Source organism: Pelodiscus sinensis, chromosome 6, assembly GCF_049634645.1.
Source record: "Pelodiscus sinensis isolate JC-2024 chromosome 6, ASM4963464v1, whole genome shotgun sequence".
NCBI classification, from domain to species: domain Eukaryota; kingdom Metazoa; phylum Chordata; order Testudines; family Trionychidae; genus Pelodiscus; species Pelodiscus sinensis.
Window position 1 is genome coordinate 41,092,633 of NC_134716.1, and position 21,217 is coordinate 41,113,849.

Sequence of the window (21,217 nt, forward strand, 5' to 3'; positions counted from 1 at the left end):
ATCCACACGCGCTTTTTTCCTAAAAAGCTTTTTCGGAAAAAGGCTTCTTCCTTGTAGAAAGAGGTTTACTGCTGTATTCTTTCGACTTTCTGTCGAAAGAATGCAATAGCAGTGTGGACGTAACTGCAGTTTTTCCAGAAAAACTCTGCAGTGTACACTTACCCTAAGTGGGAAAGGGAAGGTTAACATTTAAATTAGCTGGGAAGTACTCACTGGTAAGCAGTAATATTCCTAAAATGAAATGAAAAATAATAATTTTATTTTTAACTGAATACTTCTTGTTTTGCTTGTGTAAGCCATTCTATCTGATCTTTTATTCTCATCACAGATAATTTTCAGCATGGTATTTTAAAATGATTGTTATATTATCCAAGTTCCCTAGGCAGTCAAACCTGCACTTGCCTATGATAAATGGTCTGGATAATGTATATTAAAAAGATAAATCATTTTCTATCTGTTGTTAGCATTTTCTGTTCCCCAGATTAATACACCATCTCCCTACTACACTATAGGATCAGATATGTGTTTCATTTGCCTGCCATAAATTCATCATTCTCCGGTATAGGGCACACTGGGTGAACTGCTGCTAATATAAATGTTGCCACAAAACAGTGGGCAGCTTTGCAGTTACCATTTAGCCTGCACATGAAAGAATGGTACATGTCTTGCGAGGCTATATGGTCTGGTAAAAAACGGGGAGAGTTCCTCCCTAGTTCTAACAATGGCTTTTATAAACATTCGCTCCATGTCTTCTAGCGCTACTTCAACCTTCCACGTCTGCTATCTCAAAAAAGGGGGTAATAGCACTTATTTGTAAAGCACAATATTGAATAGATTTGCAAATTCTTGTGGCCCAGATTATGTCCCTGTGATTGGTATGCAAATATTTCCTGCTCTGGCAAGAAAGGGAGGTTGACCATCTCTTTACACAAACCTCTTTCTTCCTGGGACCTGGCAGAGATCTTTCTTCTGTGTTCCGTGTCTAATGTGTAGGGAGAGGTCTTCCTGTCAGACCTCTACAGATTACAAAAAAGAGGTGACAGAGGGTGTGTCTAAACTACATGGCTCCGTCGATGGAGCCATGTAGATTAGGCTGATCGGCAGAGGGAAATGAAGCGGCGATTTAAATAATCACGGCTTCATTTAAATTTAAATGGCTGCCACGCTGAGCCGACAAACAGCTGATCAGCTGTTTGTTGGCTCAGCGCGCTAGTCTGGATGCTCCCGCGCCGACCTGAAAGCCCTTTATCGACCTCCCCATTATGCCTCGGAGGATGAGGTTTACCAGGGAGGTCAATATAGGGCTTTCATGTCGACAGGGGAGCATCCAGACTGCCCCGCTCTGTCGACAAACAGTTGATCGGCAGAGCAGGGCAGCCATTAAAATTTAAATGAAGCCACGATTATTCAAATCGCGGCTTCATTTCCCTTTGCCGAACAAACAAATCTACATGGCTATGTCGACAGAGCCATGTAGTCTAGACGTACCCAGAGATATGGGCTTTATTATCTTTCCCTGGTGCAGAACAACTAAGGAAAACTCGCTTCAAGTAGGATGGAAGGGCTAGCTAGCTATGCTCCCCAGTAGCCATCCCATTTATGTGACTGGTAGATGCCAGATCTATCTTGGGTTCTAGAGGCAGAATGCAATTTATTCTCCTCAGGAGAGGGGATAAAGTGCCCCCTTCCTTTTGTAATAATTTGGGGGTGAACTGCATGTGCAGATCCTAGCAGTTTTCCCCAATTCTAATGACCTCCATTTGCAGGTATTTCCACTTCAAAGGTAGGTAGGGGTGTGTGTGTGTGTGTGTGTGTGTGTGTGTGTGTGTGTGTGTGTGTGTGTGTGTGTGTGTGTGTGTGAGAGAGAGAGAGAGAGAGAGGGGGGAGAGAGAGAGAGAGAGAATGAATATGTTTGTGAGAAGGAAGTTAATTAGAATGAATTGGGATGCTTTGTCATCCAATCCTTTGTCATCACAGGAATAAAACTGAAACAAATATGCAGTTGTATTGGGGGGTAGGGGTTGATGAATCAAAGCAACAACAAATAAACTGATAAAAATTTGAATAGATGCAGTCCAGTCAGTGTGTGTTAATTTCAATGGAAATGGCTAAAATTGCTTGTTCCTCATTCTCTAGGGGAGTCAAAGTATTTGATATGAAAGGCTTTTAACGTGTATTACAGGAATTCCATTGAAATCAGTATGACTGAACTTTTGAAACTTAATGTTCAAAATTCAGTATTGGGAAGCTGACTAACATAGCTATTATTTAATTACCCTCAATAGTACCTATTACTTAAGCTATTCTATATGATAAAGATTTAAATTTGTCACTGTAATACATTTTCTCAGCATCAAAGCAAAACAGAGTAATACAATTTAGCCCTCTTATGTCACTGTAACAAATATATTGATTCTTATCTGCTCCAAAAGGTAAAACATAATGAGAACTTGAACGGCTAAAAGAAAGATAAAATAGAGTTCTGTGATTCTGGCAGGTTTCATGAAGTGAATCCTGTAGCTTGGTTCATAGATGCAGAAATTTTAAGGTCAAAAGAGATCATTGTGATCATCTACTCTGAACTCCTGTATATTGCAGGCCACAAAACCTCAAGGACCCACTTCAAAAATAAACCCCCTAACCGAGTTACTGAGTTGAACTGAAATTACTGAACTCCTCAAATCATGGTTTAAAGATTTCCAAGTTATAGAGAATCCACCATTTACACTCATTTAAACCTGCAAATGACCTGTGCCCCAGGCTAGAGAGAGAGGAGAAAACCCCCCAGAGTTTCTGCCAATCTGACCTGGGGGGAAATTCCTTCCCGACACCAAATATGGCACTGTAGTAGAACCTGAGCATGTGGGCAAGACGCATCAGCCAGATACCAGGGAAAGAATTTTTTGTAGTGTCTCAGAGCCCTCCCCATCTACTGTCCCATCACCAACCATTAGAGATACTTGCCGCCAGCAGTTGCAGATTGGTTATGTTCCATTGTAGGTAGCTTCATCATACCATCCCCTCCATAAACTTAACAAGCCGAGTCCTGGAGCCAGGTAATTTTTTTTCCTCCACCACTACATTTGGAAGCCTGTTCTAGAACTTCACTCCTCTGATGGTTAGAAACCTTTTCCTAATTTTTAGCCTAAACTCACTGATGGGCAGTTTATATCTATTTGTTCTTGGGTCCACATTAGCACTTAATTTAAATAACTCCTTCCCTCCCTCATATTTATCCCTCTCATGTATCTATAGAGAGCAATCATATCTTCCTTCAGCCTTTTTTTTGTTAGGCTAAACAAGCCAAACGCTTTGGGTGTGTCTAAACTACACCCCTCTGCCGACAGAGAGATGTATATTAGGCACATCACTGTTGCAAATGAAGTGGGGATTTAAATATCCCGTGCTTCATTTGAATAGAAATAGCCACCTCTTTTTGCCAATGTGGCACTTTGCTAGCAAAAAGCGGCAGTCTAGACGGGGATCGGTCAACAAAGAAAGCCTTTTCAGACCCATCCCTTATGTCTGGCGCAATGAGGTTTACAGAATCAGTCGGAAAAGGCTTTCCTTGTCAACCAATCCTCATCCAGACTGCTGCTTTTTGCCGGCAAAGTGCCGTGTCGTCAAAAAGTGGTGGACATTTCTATTCAAATGAGGTGCGGGATATTTAAATCCCCACTTCATTTGCAATAGCAATGTTCCTAATCTACATCCCTCTGTCAGCAGAGGAGTGTCGTTTAGATACACCCTTTGAGGCGTCTCTTGTAAGGTAGAATTTCCATTTCTCCAGTTGGCCTAGTAGCCCTTCTCTGCACCTGTTCCAGTTTGAATTACTCTTTCTTAAACATGGGAGATCAGAATTACACTCAGTATTCCAGAGTTCTTGATCTCAAACCTTCCACCCCAGCCAATTGTTGAGCCGGTATTCTTAACAATCCTGGGTCAGCCAATTTCTTTGTATGTGAGAGATCTTCAGAATAGAGTCTAAGGAGTCTGCAGAGAGGGAGAAGAGACAGGAGCATAGAAAGGTGCAAGGATATTCACCAGCTCCCCATCCATGCAGAAACCTCACGTGCCACAGCTTTTATGAGGAGTGCACATTTTGCACAGCTCTAGAATGCTTTTCTCTGTACATCTTATTGGAAGAGCAGCAGCACAGTGAAATTTTAAATAGTGCTTAGGTACGCAAACTAGTACAAACAATAAATAATATGCACTTTATTACTTACCCTGTTAATACATATACCTGCCAAATATAACTCTTCTGAGCCACAAACTTAGAACTTAGTTATAGCTCGGAGCCATGCAAGTTGTAGGCTGACAGATGATATCCCTTGTTTGAGTAGTGATGGAGGGAGTCATTGTGTCTGTGTAGGATTCAGTCATTCAGAGGGTCTCCAGCGGTGCTCTGATTGCCAGCACTTTCTTCACCTCTGAAAAAGGTTAGCATATATTGCTTCCAGCTTCTTGCTTGCCAGTAAAATTTGGGGGTTTGGCAAGAGACACGCTAATGATACTCTTCAGACGGTGGTGGTGCTGATGAAAACAAAAGCTCTGGCAACTTCCCTCTGGTGCTCAGAGAACAAAACCAGTCCCATGATGTTTAATTCCTGTGTGGAAATATGGGTGTTGATATTTTGGCCAACATTCTATTGAATTTGGGATCTTGAGAGATGAAAGCATGAGTCTCTATATAGCTTAAAGTAAAGAACCTGGCTGTCCAGCTAGGAGCTGTAGCAGACTTACTTACTCTATGGCTCAGGCATCTAGAGGATAGAAAACACGTGCTGTTAGATTATACTAGCATAAGCTAGGGGTGGGGCAAAGAAGGAAGCCTGCCACTGTGCCATAAATGCTGGGGCAGCTATATGGTAAGCAGCATCACCTTGAGCAGCACCATTAGTACAGTAAAAGGTTAAAGTGCCGCTTCACTGAAGTCACACATTTCTAATGGTGTCTGAATTCACTGAAAGTAGCTGCACTCCCCTGAGGTGATGTTAAACAGGTTTGTCTCTGGGTGACCTGTTCAACTTGTCTTGTACCTTAAACACCAGTTTTCTTTCTGGTCTATTTATGCCTTTTAATTCAATTCCCTGTATTCAAAGTGCAGCATCTAATACAGCAATCATATAAAATAATGTTGATGTAATTCTATTACTTCCTATTCTGATGTGCTCTCTTCTCTTATTCACTTTAATAGAATTACTTAAACGTTATTAGAGATCATTATTGCTTCAGAGTTTGCCTGCGTCTGTTGAACGTAAATATGTGGCATGAATATTTAGAATAGGGAATGTCATACCTGGGTGGATAACCTTGCTGATGAACAGTGACTACAGGATAATGGCACATACCAAGTAGAAGGTGAGCTAGGGATTCAAATGGGGTGTATACTATGGTGAGAATCTCACATAGTGGTTTAATAAATCAGCTGGCCATGGGGCTTCTGTTTTGGCGAGCTTGCATGCTGGTTTAATAACAGGAAATATTGAGTCTTTGCTCTCTGGGAAGCATGAACCTTGTCTATTAATTGGGAAAAAAAAGCACTTCATAGAATCTGCAGCAAATATGGGAGTCTCATGGGGAAAAGAAACTTGCATAAGTGCCTTTTGACAGCCATGTATTTAATACTTAAAAATACACAAAAAAGAAGAAGCATCAATGCAGGAAGAAAATCAGTGCCTGAGAAAGCTGATGTTACAATGGTGACACATATTCACATCCTGCTCTTGCCTGGTAACACAGTACCATTAATGCATCTCTACACAGATTGATTTGATTGCAAGCTATTGCTTATGTTTCCTATGGAAGCAAGAGCTTGAAGTCACAAGAGCCATTACCAGTGCAAGATCTGGTGGGAAGTCATCCCAGATCTTATGAAGGAACCATGAAGTTCATGCTCCAGTGTAAGAGTCATGCAGAAGGATCACTTATAAGCATGACCACCTCTCTCTGATTTGTAGTAACTGTTTTCTTCACACGAGAATGCTTCATAATACTTCTATGGGCAAAATCCATCGCTAATGTAACAACATGACTTCAATTGCAAAGCCATAATTTACTGGCTCTATTAATCATCAGGCATCACAGCACAGGGAAGTTTTAAGGAGAGATTTGAAGGAGGCTGAAGTAGTGTTTTGCAGATTATTACAAAGAACTCTCCCAAGTATTGGGGTGGGGGAGGGGGTTACTTGGGAGAAAATAAAAAGGTGTCTATTAGAAAATGTGACAAAATAGGCAATAAAGGCTGGCATTGCTGGCAGAGCATGTATTGAGGGCTGTGTGCAGTGAACAAGATAACTAGTAGGGCAGGGCTAGTCCATGAAGGAGAGAAGAAGATTCTCCAAACAAATGTTCAAAAGAGAAAATAAAGAGGCAGGAGAGATAACAGGAGACGATAGAGTCATGAAAGCCTAATGAACAATGATCTGATATTAAGACACGTTAAGCCAGGGTTATCTAGAGCCAACATTCTGACTGAGGATATTTTATCTAAGCTTCCCCTAAAATCCAGGAGCCGAGGCTGTAAGTGTCATGGGGCTCCAAAACAGCCTTTGGCTTTCCAGAGAGGATGGCTAATAACCTGTGGTTTTTTTGAAAAATCACAGACAAAATGCCAACATTAGTGACAATTAGTTTATTTTGTAGCAGGCTTCCCCACCTCAACAGCGGGGGTGATTTGAGAGAGCCTGGTGAATGGACATTGAAACTCAGCATTCTCTTTTGTTTATCTTTTACTTTAGAGTTTCATACAGTTACCTATCACTATAGTATCTCGGCATCTTCCATTCAAAATTGATCGCAATAGCAATGTGCTTAGCAGACATCACAGAGTCTCTAGCTCTTCTTTTTCAGAGTAAAACCCCTGCATGGGATGGGGTGGTTTTCGGATTTTGTTTGTTGGCGTCTTTGCTTGTTTTTTTGGGAGCCTCTGATCTCCAGCATTAGTGGGTGAAGGACAGAGCTGCATTCAAGTTCGTCGGATTCTTTTTGACAGTGTTGTGCTAGCCTCATTCCTTTAGAAACCCCTAACACTACAATAGGCTCTCTGCTAGAAAAAGGACTAGTGTCAGCTGCCTGGTTGTTTAGCCTTGCGCACTGAGTACCCCTACCATATATTTATGGTTTCCCAAAAAGAAAGGGAGCTCAACACCCATAACAGAACATTTCCTCACACTTGATATCACCTATTACTATACTAGTAAAGAATAAAATTGTGAGGCACGTAGAAAAACATAATTTGCTGGACAAAAGTCAACATGGTTTCTGTAAGGGGAAATCATGTCTTACGAATCTATTAGAGCTCTTTGAAGGGGTTAACAAACATGCAGACAAGGGGGATCCAGTAGATATAGTATACTTAGTTTTTCAGAAAGCCTTTGACAAAGTCCCTCACCAAAAGCTCTTGTGTAAATTATATTGCCTTGGCTATGACAAGGAAAGAGATCTTGGAGTTATCGTGGATAGTTCCCTGAAAACTTCCACACAGTGTGCCGCAGCAGTCAAAAAGGCAAATAGGATGCTAGGAATTATTAAGAAAGGGATAGGAAAAAAAAAGACACAGAATATCTTACTGCCCCCTTATAAAACTATGGTAAGCCCACATCTTGAATACTGTGTACAGATGTGGTGGTCTCACCTCAAAAAAAGATATTTTGGCCTTGGAAAGGGTTCAGAAAAGGACAACTAAAATGATTAGGGGTTTGGAACGGGTCCCATATGAAGAGAGGTTAAAACGACTGGGACTTTTCAGTTTAGAAAAGAGGAGGATAGAAATGGTGTTCCTGGCCTCTGTTTGTCAGAGGCTGGAGAGGGATGGCAGGAGACAAATCGCTTGATCATTGTCTTCGATCCACCCTCTGTGGGGCACCTGGTGCTGGCCACTGTTGGCAGACAGGCTACTGGGCTAGATGGACCTTTGATCTGACCCAGTATGGCCGTTCTTATGTTCAGTTGACAAGAACATTAATGTATGTGACAAAGGCATCCAAAACCCAAATACCAAAGGGAAGAAATCCATGGAAAATTCCGGCAGTTGTAGCTGCAAAGCAAAACATCTTGGTAGCCTTGCAGTGGTCATAAAGGAAGAACATATGACCAAATTCTCTATTGGTGTAAAGGGGCAAAACTCATTTGACATCAGTGAAATGACATACAAGGGGGATCCAGTAGATATAGTATACTTAGTTTTTCAGAAAGCCTTTGACAAAATCCCTCACCAAAAGCTCTTGTGTAAATTACATTGCCTTGGCTATGACAAGGAAAGAGATCTTGGAGATCAGCTGAGATTTGGCCCATTGAGATTACTTTTGTTTTGTAAAAAATATGTATATTATAGAAGTTCTCATTGCAGACTTGTTCCTGTGGGCTAATCTATGTGAGTACTGCATGAAGCCAGGAAACAAACTGAACTGCAGAAAATGAATATTAAAAAGGCCATGATAAAATTATCTTTTGAAGTAAGGAACCAGTCAAAGGGCTATAACTCCAAATGATCCATATTGGGATCTGTTACACGCTTTCAAGCACTAGGCTTTGAACACATGATCCCTGCAAAATATAGCAGACAATAAGAGTACAGGATATGTCACTGTGACATGAACCCAGCTGGCCTGTGGTCTTGGGGCTCAGGCTGCAGGACTGTAGACGTTTGGGCTAAGTATGCTGGTTCCCAGAGCTCTGGCTCTTGCCCAGACCCCAACATTTACACAGTAGTTTTACAACCCTGGAGCCTGAGTCCTCTTAACCAGACTCAGCTGACCAGAGCCAACGTGGGGTGTTTAATTGCTGCGTATATGTGCCATAAGTGCACATAAGATGCATCATTTATCTTCTAACCACTATCAATGGATAGAAGTAGACAAACATAAGGGATTGGTTGTGACCATCTGATCCAAAGCCTAAAAATGTCTTTAAGCCAGGCCTTGCCAGGTATAAACCCAAACCATATGTTCTTTCCTTTGAGATTTGTCTGCTGCAGTGTTGTTCTAATTCAGCGTTTTTGAGCTTCTCCCCTCCTGTGTGCTATCATCCGAGTTCTTGTCTGAGCATGCTCAGCTGAGAAAATCTTAGGCCATTATTTAGTTTATGTCTCTTTTCATCTTCTAACATGTGGGAAGGTAATCTGCATTAGTTCAGTGGCTGTCAAAAGCCAGACATACTTCCAAAGCTAAGAAGCTAACTACCACAGGAAGTCAGAAATGGAGCTAGAAAAGAGCCAGAGGCCAAAACCAAGAAATCATGGTGACTACGATCAAGTGGAATTCATATAAAAATCCATTACCACTCTTTAGTGTCCCAACAATGATAGAAAAAAATCTCTTTCTTTTTATACTATGATCATGAAAGTGTTTATCCTGGTCAGAAATATCTAAGTCCAAGTCTACACAGGCACTAGAGTGCTGTGATGAGCCAATATGGACCAACTACAGCACTGGGAGCCGTGCTTCCAGCATTGTTAGCTACTCCCCTCGCAGAAGTGGTTTACATAAAGCGTTGGGAGAGCTCTCCCCAGCACTCATGCCACGGCTGCTCTTTAAACTGCTACATGTAGACAAAGCCTGAAATACCCTAAAATATAATTCTGTAAAAATATTATTTTTCCAAATCTAAGGAAAATTCAGTTACAAGCATGTAGAAAAAAAATCTGGATAAAATTGCCTGCCTGGGTCTAATTGTTGCTCTGTAATGCACTAGCCAATATCAGGGAAAGCACAGAAATGCACTCCCCCAAGGGGAACTGGGAGAGGGGCATTGTACATCACCAAGCTCCATGGGCTATCAGAGGTTTGTGCCCAATGGTGCAACCTTCTACCCATGTAGCCATTGCAAAGAGTGTGGATGTGAGCCATAGCTCTGTATTCTCTCTTCCCCCTCTGTGATACTGTGATTGTCTCTGATAATTTTGTGGTGTGTGCAGCAGGGAGCAGACAGGCTCCTTGTACCCTCCCACCTTTATGCATCTCACAACTATTTTTACCAAAAATATATATTTTCCCTAAATCTTCCCATGTGGTTACATCTTGGAAATAATGTGCATATAGCAAATGGGTAACATGCTCACGTCTATGCTACATTTCTTTTTTGGTGCACAGAGGGAGAGAGCTCAGCCCTGCAAGATATATTTTCTCATCATCTGTCTCCCTGGCTGACTGTTGTTTCTTATCTGTCTCCAGCTTCAATCTTTTTAAGACAAGAAATATGTTCTCTAAAAATATATATATACAGGCAGTCCCCGGGTTACGTACAAGATAGGGACTATAGGTTTGTTCTTAAGTTGAATTTGTATGTAAGTCGGAACTGGCTCCAGATTCAGCTGCTGCTGAAACTGATCAGCGGCTGACTACAGGAAGCCCTAGGCAGAGTTGCTCTGCCCCCGGCTTCCTGGAATCAGCCGCTGATCAGTTTCAACAGCGGCTAAATCTGGACTCCTGGGACAGAACAGCTGGGGCGCTGCCGGGTAGGTCCCCGCAGGACCAACCCGGCAGCACCCCAGCTGCTCTACCCCAGGCGTCCCGCAACAAAAGCCTGGTCTGCTGGAGGGGGGGGGGTGCACTAGCTGCGCCCCCTCCCCCCCAGCAGACCAGGGAGACCCGAGCAAAGCCATGGATGCGCAGAGGTCCCGCCGCCTGTGCGGCTTTGCTCCTGTCTTCCTGCTGTGCTGGGGGAGTCCCCCCCAGCACAGCAGGGGAGACCCGAGCAAAGCCGCACAGGCGGCGGGACCCCGCTGCCCGTGCGGCTTTGCTCCTTTGCCCCGGAGCAAAGCCACACAGGCGGCGGGGTCCCCTGCCTCTGCGGCTTTGCTCCTGTCTCCCTGCTGTCTCCTGCGCCCCCTCCACCCCCCAGCAGACCAGGGAGACCCGAGCAAAGCCGCAGAGGCAGGGGACCCCGCCGCCTGTGCGGCTTTGCTCCGGGGCAAAGGAGCAAAGCCGCACGGGCAGCGGGGATCCGCCCGCCGCCTGTGCGGCTTTGCTCGGGTCTCCCTGCTGTGCTGGGGAGTCCCCCCCAACACACCAGGGAGACCCGGAGCAGCTTTTCTTGCCCCGGAGGACGCGGTGGCGGGACCGGTGCGCTCTGGGCGGTCCCGCCACCCGCAAGCTCCGGGGCGAGAAAACCCCGTTCGTAAGTGCGGATCCGACATAAGTCGGATCCGCATAAGTCGGGGACTGCCTGTATATCCAATGAGGATATGAGGCACAACATTTCAGGATGGAGAAAACCTGTCTTTCTTTGGAGTTTTCTAAAAAACTGCAACTGTCCCTTGAAGCGGTGGCAAAGGACAGCCAATTAATTTAGTTTCCATTGGAGTCATTTTGTTTAACAATTTCTAACTTTGTGTATGAAGCCAAAGTTGGATTGAGACAGTGGAATCAATAAAAGGCATCAGCAAATGGTTGCCCTGCTCATTCTGCCTTTGACAAGTAATTTTGGGTGACCCCCTTAAATCAGGATGATACACTAGTTAGACACTGTTTAAGAAATTACCCTTTGATATGTGCTCTGGATCAATGATTCATGACAGGGCAATTCCAGGGTCTTGCCAACTCAGAGTGGCTGTTTTCAAATTGCATTCTGAAAATGCAGCAATGAAAACTTCACTGAAGTGTCAGCTGCCATGCTAGCCCTCAACTGCAATGCAATTTTAGTCAGAGCAATGCAGAAATGGAATGGTAAAGCAGACTGTCAACTAAGCAAGCAACGAAACAATTTGTGTACCAATTTACTCATAGGCTGTGTCCAGACTCAAGGGTTTTTTCGAAAAAACTTCACTTGCATCTAGACTACAGCCGCGTTCTTTCGAAATTAAATTGAAAGAACGCGGCTTTTCTTTCGACGGCGGTAAACCTAATTTCATGAGGAAGAACGCCTTTTTCGAAAGTGCTCTTTCGAAAAAAGGCGTTCTTGAATGCAAACGGTGTTTTCAAAAGAGAGCATCCAGACTGCCTGGGTGCTTTCTTTCGAAAAAGCAGCTTGCTTTTTCGAAAGTACTGGTTGCAGTCTAGACGCTCTTTTTCGAAAGAGGCTTTTTCGAAAGATACTTTCAAAAAAGCCTCTTTCGAAAGAGGCTTGCAGTCTAGACGTAGCCATATTTATCAGTGGACCCTGATGAAGTGGATGTTTGAATTGGTGTAAGTGTATTTGTCTCCTGATACGTAAAAAAACCCTTGCCATCTCTTTGATTATTTTTTAACTATATAACAGATGTGTAGAAAACAGAAATGGGTATTTTAAAATTAAGCAAAGGCCATTGTTTTATCTTTTTCTGGTTAGTAAATATAATGTGCTTATTTGGAGCTATAACTTACAGTCAGTTCCCTGTACTGAATATTTAAAAAGATTTCCTTGATTAAGTAGACCAATAATACAAATCACTGTGTTCTAGCATTTATCTTCATATTTTAGGTATTGCTCAAATATATCAGAAATGTTTTGAAATCTAATTAGTTTAACATGGAAAATCAGTTTAATTAGTTGGCTTAGTTTAGTACTCTCATTTATGAAGAAAGCAGCCACATTTTAACCACAATGCTTTGAAACGTGCAGTGATTCAAAAAATAATTCAAACTGTTCTCCCATGTAAAACTAGATAGAAGAATCTTGATCTGTGCAAAATGTATGTGATTAGCAGATTGCCTTCCTTTTTACTATTCTGTTTATATTCTTATTGATGGTGTAATGTACATTTCTTCCTTCCAATCCTGTGTACATGCGAGGAATGAACAAATGACAAAGGGATTTGTTTTTCATGCAATCTGAAAATGCTGTGGCTGCAGAGGACTTAGAAATACCTCTCTTAAGTTATGTGGCTAAGAAAGCTTACAAGCTGTTGCAATAAAATAGATGTGGCCCTTCACTCTAAAAATACATTAATATAAAAAGGACTGCATTTTTTCCAATCAAAATTTGTATTTGTCTGACAGCTTAGTGGTAACATTGACTTGAGAAATGGCAAGTTCAGAGACATGAGACTGAGTGGGTTTTTTTCTTGAAAATTTTAGCAAGATTTTTCATTCTTCTCTACATTTTCCATTAGGTTTATAGCAGCACAGATGTACACACAAACCCATACATATTTCAGATAATGCTATGACATGCTACATGTAGCTAATGTTCCGTCACAAGGAATGTTTTCTCCCAACTATTTGCTGGGCTCTGGACTTCATTAGATACAAATCTTCTCCAAAAAAACAGGCACAATCCTTGTAGCCTTGCTAGTAGCATTCATCTTCTAAGGATCTGCAATATCGGGAATGACAAGAACAGCATCAGTCTTAGTATTTCACTTGATAAATTGCAGAGATCTTGGTGCATTGCTTAAACTTGTCAACAGTGACTTCCCAGCAAAGTGAAAGGCATTTGAAAAAAGTTACTACTGATGTTTTGGGCTAGAGGAAAGCTACTTTTTCAAACAAAAAGTTTTTCTTTATGGACTGCTAAACCAAAGTCAAGATTTTAATTGGGGCTGGGGTGAGAATCAGGGTCTTTCTTGTAGTTGAACCCTTTAGGCCAGGGCTACTCAATTTTGGAAGCCTTGGGGACCACAATGATATTCATAGCACATGCTGAGGGCTGCAACTAAAGTGTGGTTGCATATACATGCAAATAGATATGCATATATATGCAAATAAGTTATTTTACACAATGCCCTGATTCTTGCGGCACCTCCTCCCTGGGAGCTAGAAATGCTGATGACCTGTACTCATCTGTTCCAGCCAGCCCATCCGCTTGCATCTTGCAGTGCTCACCCTGCCTGGGAGATGCCTCACTGTTGTGGAGTGTCCCAGTGGAGGCCATGTTCAAAGGATCCCACCCGCAGGCCCATGTTGAGCCCCACACAAACCCAAACTGCTCCATGTAGGGTTGCCAGAAGGTTTCAACAAAAATACTGGACATACTTGACATTACATCACAATCTACATTACATCTTATTTAGAAAATAACGGACATTTAAATGTTCTCATTTATATTTTCTCAATTTGTTTCCCGAACAGAGAGTTCAAACACTGGACTGTCCAGTTCAAAACTGGACACCTAGCAACCCCAGCGCCATGGGTCGCAAACAAATAGCTCATGGGCCGCGTGTTAAGTAGCCCTGCTTTAGGCTATGGTCAAAATGGCAATGACAGCTTATTTAAAGGCAGAATTCCTAATGTGATCTCCATATCCATTCCCTTCTTAGAAGCCATCTCATAGAATTATAAAAATGTTTTCATGATGATACTGTGAGCCAGTCAAGGAAGGAGAATCACATAAAACACACAATTTGAAAATGTGACTTTGTAGCTGACTCTTCAGTGCGAAGAGGAAGTTTAGCAGTGATTCGTTCTGAGCTTGTGGTGTGCAAACTGTGGCATACACAGAATTAAAGGAAAGAGAGCAAATAAGCTATAAACCCTGATTGGGTTGCATGGTTACTTATTCTGACCTTGAATATACTGTGAAATGTAAAATCAAAGCCTCTTAAATATACCCTGCAGGTGCACAATTTGCATAACCTTTAATTAATTATTTAATCTTACTACTTTTCATCTCACCTGTTGTCATGGCTTACTTGTAAAATAATAGTAATAATTAATCATAAAGAAAATAAAATGCAAAGAGAACAAAACAGAAGTGGCCATGCAAATACTGGGTTCTGACAGGCTGCCAGGGGGAGCATTATGCTCCATTGGGTTGGAACAGTCTTTGAACAATGACTCCACTGTCCCTCTGAGGCATGGGGTAAGAAATGGGAGGAGTCCTTCCTTTTGCCCTTGTCATGTATTTTCCCGGTACCTGCTATGGTCTGAATTCTGGCTTAAACCTCTTAGTGCTTTAGAATTCAGGCAACTTCCTTCCTCAGGGAGAATTCATCACATCTACATATCCTGTCTCACAATAAGGCTATGTCAGAGAAAAACATCCCTCTGTTTTTGATAGCCTTACATGTTTATGTACGTAGCAGGAACTAATGCAAACAAGCAGTGAATACAGTTTGTAACTTATTGCTAGAAACAACAAAGAATTCCCTGCATTTTGATATTTCTTCCACTTTATTGAATCTAGTGCTATCAAATCTATGTAATCTACCAATATAGGTACTTATAACACACGTATTATCATAGTATCTGAGTGCTTTAGGTCCTATGGAACTAAGAGTCTTGTGCATAAAAGGGAGTCACCAAATGAAGCCTCTGTTGTCCCATATGAAATATATTCTCCACCTCCCTCAACACACATACGAAATCCTCTCAGGAAAAACACCAACTAGCAAAAAGAAGGCTTCTAGATATTGGTGTTTGAGAACAGACTGGTCAGCCAAAGCAAGTGGCTGAGGGAGGGGAAAATTGTGTCAAATTACAGGGGCATCTTTGTTTCTAACTCTAGGTCCTTCTTCAGTTATCAGCAATGATGATGATTCGGCAAGTCCCCTCCATCACATTTCAAATGGAAGTAACACTCCATCCTCTTCTGAGGGCGGCCCAGATGCAGTCATCATTGGAATGACCAAGATTCCTGTCATTGAAAATCCCCAGTACTTCGGAATCACCAACAGTCAGCTTAAGCCAGACACCTGTAAGTACAGATGTTTATATGCTTTTTGGTCATGCATTTATGAGCTGGGTCTCTTTACCTGAGCTAACAGGGAAATGATGCCACTTGCAGGGATGGTGTTGGAGGGCATAAAATGTATGCAAGTCATTAAGAACATCAGTACATGGGATGAACTGCTTTACATCTGTCAAGCCAAATTCAGCCCTTGTGAGGAGTCAATTAAGACAGCTACACAGAAATCTTGATCCAAAGTACACTGAAGCCACTGAGAGACTTTCCACTGATTTCAATGGCCTTTGGATCTGGACCTTCTACTTAATTTGAATTTGACCCAGTGTATTCTCAATCTTGCTTTGGGCCAGAACCAGAAGTCAATATTTGCAGAATACTATATTATGTACATTCTGTTACCAAATTATTTATTTTATGGCTACAAATGTAAATTTACTTTGAAATATATTTAAATTATTAAAAGTAATACTAAATATAGTGTTGAGATTACAGAGGGTGACCTCTTTTATTCTTCTGCTTTATTTGTATAGTTCAGGCTATATTTTTAAAGAAAGGTGTTTGATATATAAGATGAAGCACTAGGTTTTGTTTTCACCTCAGATGTACAGGAAGTCTAATGGTCACATATATGTTCTCAGTCAATCAGGTTGGAGGTATGTGAAGGAAGCAGTTAAAGAAGCCCACCAGGTTTCTGTTACTGATCTTCAAAACAAATATTAGTTTTGCAAGTGAGAATTTTAAAATTTGGGTACAGGCAGTCCCCGACTTACACGGATCCGACTTATGTCGGATCCGCAGTTACGAACGCGGCTTTTCTCGCCCCGGAGGACACAGACTGCGGGACCTCGCGGTCCCGCCGCCCATGTACTCCGGGGTGAGAAAAGCTGCTCCGCGTCTCCTTGGTCTGCAGACCAGGAAGACGCGGAGCAAAGCCGTGGAGGGGCTCGGGCAGCCGGGCTTTGCAAAGCCTCGGGGGAAGCCGGCGGCGGGACAGCCCAGGCGTGCCTGGGCTGCCCCGCAGCCCCAGCCCCTCCGCGGAGCAAAGCCGCACAGAGACACGGAGCAAAACTGAAGAGCACGCGGGCAGCGGGAGAGTCCAGGCGTGCCGCGCTGTCCCGCTGCAGGCGTGCTCCAAGGCTTTGCTCCCCGTCTCCCTGCAGACCAGGGAGACGGGGAGCAAAGCCGCGGAGCACGCCCGCAGGGGGACAGCTCAAGCACGCCCGGGCTGTCCCGCTGCGGGCGTGCTCCAAGGCTTTGCTCCCCGTCTCCCTGGTCTGACCAGCAGACCAGGGAGACGGGGAGCAAAGCCTCGGAGCACGCCAGCAGTGGGACAGCGCAGCGCGCCTGGACTCTCCTGCTGCCCGCGTGCTCTGCGGCTTTGCTCCGTGTCTCCCAGGTCAGCAGACCAGGGAAACAGAGCAAAGCCGTGGAGGACTTGGGTGTCCCCACCCCCGTCTCCCTGGTCTGCTGGGGGGGGGGGGGCGTGTAGCTAGTGCCCCCTCCCCAGCAGACCAGGCTTTTCTTACCTACCCCTGGGGTAGAGCAGCTGGGGGCTGCCGGGTTGGTCCCGCAGCGCTGCTCTGGACCAACCCGGCAGCACCCCAGCTGCTCTGCCCCAGGTGTCCCCAAGTCAGCCGCTGCTGAAACTGACCAGCGGCTGACTACAGGAAGCCCGAGGCAGAGTTGCTCTGCCCCAGGCTTCCTGGAATCAGCCGCTGATCAGTTTCAGCAGCAGCTGACTTGGGAACGCCTGGGTTTCTTAAGTTGAATCTGTATGCAAGTCAGAACTGGCGTCCAGATTCAGCCGCGGTTGAAACTGATCAGTTTCAGCAGTGGCTGACGCCAGTTCCGACTTACATACAGATTCAACTTAAGAACAAACCTACAGTCCCTATCTTGTACGTAACCCGGGGATTGCCTGTACTTTGTTTTTGCTTGTTGAAACACTAAATAGAACAGCAAATAGTAAATATTTTTAAAGATCCTAATCCAAAGTAACAAGACCAATGAATGTTACAGGAACACAAGTCAGTCCGTCACCCACAAATATTGTGGATAAGCACTGACACTGAGGCCAGGTCTACATTAAGGGACAAAGTCAAAGTAAGGTATTCAACTCCAGCTATGTGAATAGCATAGCTGGAGTTGACATACCTTAGTTCAACTTACTGTGACTTTCCCACTGTGGGGAGTCGACGGGAAAAACTCTCCCATCGACTTCCCTTTTACCTCTCGCAACCTGGAGTACCAGAATACATGAAAATGCAATCAGTGGTTGATTTAGCGTGTACTTACCAGACTTGCTAAATCGACCCCCTGGGAGATCAATCTCCGCTGCATCAGTCTCCCGGTAAGTGAAAACAAGGCCTTACATATTACTGCAGGCAAGGCAGTGGTTGCTATAATCAGAGTTTTTTAATGGTTTCTATGCTAATTTACCATTTTCAGTCACTCATTGCTATCTTAAACTTTTAATTTTTGACTGAAATTGTGGCTTGGTCTCTTGTGATTTTTGTAATGCTTCAGCAGAAAAAAAAATCTCTTCAAATAATCTGACATACCACATCCACTACACTGAAATAATTTTTTGTATGTGATAAGCATGAGGAGAGTATTGGGTATATGTATTGTGACTGGGAAATCAATTCCTGTGCAAAATAGAATTCACAGAGGATTACAACTGGGGCAGTGTACCCTCATGCCATCTACGAAGTTACATAAAGGACCAAGTGTATTAATATGAGGCTCTTTTACCTCTGTTCCCAGCTATTTTAAAACACATTTTAATAGTTCTTCTGAAAGCAAACTTCCATGCATGCAAACTTCCATAAAGTCTATGGCTTTAACAAAAATGTACATGCTCTGTTCCAAAACAGAGAGGTCGCTTGAGTTTAATAAGAGGTTGGAGCTCAGTTATAGAAGCATTGCATCACAACTGAGCAACACCTAACTCATTTGTAAAATCAACAACCTCGGGTCCTGTTCCTGAGAAGACTCCAGTTTTATCTACTCAGGTCTTAACTAAAGCAGCAACATGTACTATGTGGGGGTGACCAGTATCAGAGGGGAGCCATGTTAGTCTGAATCTCCATAAACAACCAGAAGTCCTTTGGCACTTTATAAACTAGCAGATTTATTGGAGGTAAGCTTTCGTGGGCAAAGACCCACTTCGTCAGATGTATGTCATGTTAGTCTATAAGGTACCAGAGGACTTGTTGTTTATGTGGGGGGTGGTTTCTAAAGTGCATTGAAGTGTTGTGAATTAATTGGTCTGAGTCCACCTTGCTGTTGCACATTAAAAACATATAGAAACACTCCCCTATTGTGCATTACTTCGCCATATAGATGTGCCCTTAAATGTACTTGATTGTGTGCATTGTGAGTAATACCATTGATGCTGATGGAATTACTCCCATTGTGTAAAATTAAGCATGTGTGTAGATGAGTGGAGAATGAGGATCTAATGCTTCACATTACAGTGCATGATATGATTTGAATGAGAAAGGTGTATCTGAACATCAGATTCCACATTCTGTGACACTGTGTGGATGATCTCAGTATCTGAGATATTTGGGGTTTTATTATGTTTAACAAAGAGAACAAAGTAAACCACTATAGCCTGATGGAATCAAGTCAAATCTGGTTTCTTCTACTATATGGAGCATGTCCAATACAGAGGGTAATTTGAATTGTCTGACACACAAATAGTCTTCCCATGAATAATTTCACACTCTCTCTCTCTGTTTCATTCACTCACTTTTTATTGCAGTATTACGCTTGTCCTTCTTTGACCTGCAAACGTCCTCCTGATTTGTATTTTTGATATTTTTTATAAGCTATAAGCTCTAATACTGTTTTCCTGTTAACCAGTTCAAAATGTTATCTGGTTTCTCATCTCAAGTAAAATAATTAACATTTATGTTTATTTCCTATCCAGACTCAGTACAGCTGTTGTCTAAGTAGTAGACACTGGATCAATGACTATCATGATGGAATATGATTGTCATGCAGGACTTTGTGTGATTAATATTTTTATGCTGCATGTTTTGGGGCTAGGTGGAATCCCATCCCACAGTAATGCTATAATTATATGGAATTTGAAGGAGAATGTTTGCAGTGAGTAACAAGTGGACTTTGTTTTTCCATTATCCATTTAAGCAATGTTTTAACCTCTCATCATATACCTAATCCTGTACACAGTGAACCAACCTCGAGCATCAACTCTGAGAAGCATGTGCGTTTATAAATATAGTGATCACAATAATTCCCATTTGAAATTCCATCACAGCACCAAAACATCAGCACTTCTTTCTGCCACTGGAAAAAAAATCATTCCCGAGAAGTATCAGCATCTAAAAGTCTGGGAATGCGGAGATGAAACATGATGGTGCTCCCTTCCTCCCTCTCACTGGTAAAGTCACTCAAGATGAAAAATTAGAGGTTTGGTTTCAGTAAGCACTCAAAAGTATGAAGGTGAACTCCAGGCCTTGATTTCATCCCAGGTGCTTATCTAGATATTCACTGATTGTCCTGATAGACAACTGAAAGTGACCCTCCCTTCCCACTCTCCCATCCATGCCTATGTTATATTTCCCAATCTAAATATCGGTGGCTAACCCATCCATATTCCACTAACTGTCTGGCAAACCCACAGGACTATAGCTGCTGCTCATCTTCACCCCATCCTGCTATGAACACTCACTTGCTGCTAGGCTCAGGTTCCTCTGCCTTTTATTTAGAGCCATACAAAGGTTTTGGAGGATCGAGGAAAAATCTGACTCAGGGCCTCCATTCTTCCAAAGATATTACCACAGGGAGTGGGGTTGTTTGGGAGCGATGGCTGAAGAGGGTCTCATCCTGCAGTAGCATTTCTTTTCCTGGAGGGCAGGTCCCAGTGCTCTGCTCCAAGTGTTGTGAGCTGGTAAGTGTGGTTTGGCCTGCTGCTGATCAGGTTGTAAATTCTGCCAGCCCCTTGGGTTTAAAAATGTTTACTGGAGTTCCGTCATGACCTGGTGCACTAAATGGCTGTGCCACAATTTGGGAGCCCTCTCAAACAGGGGGGCTGGGCAAATTGCTCCTCAACTCCCTCCCCTGGGTGGCTCGACTTCTATTTGACTAACCTGCCACTACAGAAGTCCTGAGGGTTTTCACTTGAGGGCTTGCTTTCTCTGTTGCATTGAATAACTTAGGGCACTCCAAACTCACTTCTCTGTTTTAGGCGCGTACGCAGGAATTTCTGTGGGGAGGTACAAGTCGTGGGGAGAGACGGGCTGGTGGTGCCCCACCACAGCAACCTACTCCTTCCCCCGGTGTTGCTCCTGGGGGCAAAAGGAAAATCAGCCTGAGCTTTCCCCTGGTGGGCCGGAGCACGAGGGAGGGAGTCTGGGGCAACATGCCACTCCTGCCTTCTCCAGGATGGCCGCAGGTAGGCTGGGTTAATGCTCTGCCCCAGATTCACGCTTATTTGGGGGATCCTGCAGGGGTGTGGTCGCAACCTTTGTGCGCACCCCTCCTCCCCCTGCTTATGGGCCTGTGTTTCAACTTAAAATCAAGAGGCAGCCTTTTTATTTGTAGGCACCTGGCTAAATATAATGTGTCTAGTTGTAAATAGGTTAGCAGTGGTCTCCAATGCGGTGCTTGCGGGCCCCATGGCACCCGCCGGGGCATTTAT

General features: G+C 43.3%; 1 protein-coding gene across 4 annotated transcripts in view; it reads left to right on the plus strand.

Annotated features, from left to right (window-relative positions):
- The window catches only part of NTRK2 (neurotrophic receptor tyrosine kinase 2), a 292,046-nt gene that overhangs the window by 151,940 nt on the left and 118,889 nt on the right, over positions 1 to 21,217 (plus strand). For 3 of the 4 annotated variants that reach the window (XM_075931774.1, XM_075931776.1, XM_006135900.4), the window contains one exon: positions 15,367 to 15,555. In XM_075931774.1, the coding sequence (XP_075787889.1) occupies positions 15,367 to 15,555 (189 nt within the window). The remainder of the gene's footprint in view (positions 1 to 15,366; positions 15,556 to 21,217) is intronic. The other variant, XM_075931775.1, reaches the window with a different exon arrangement.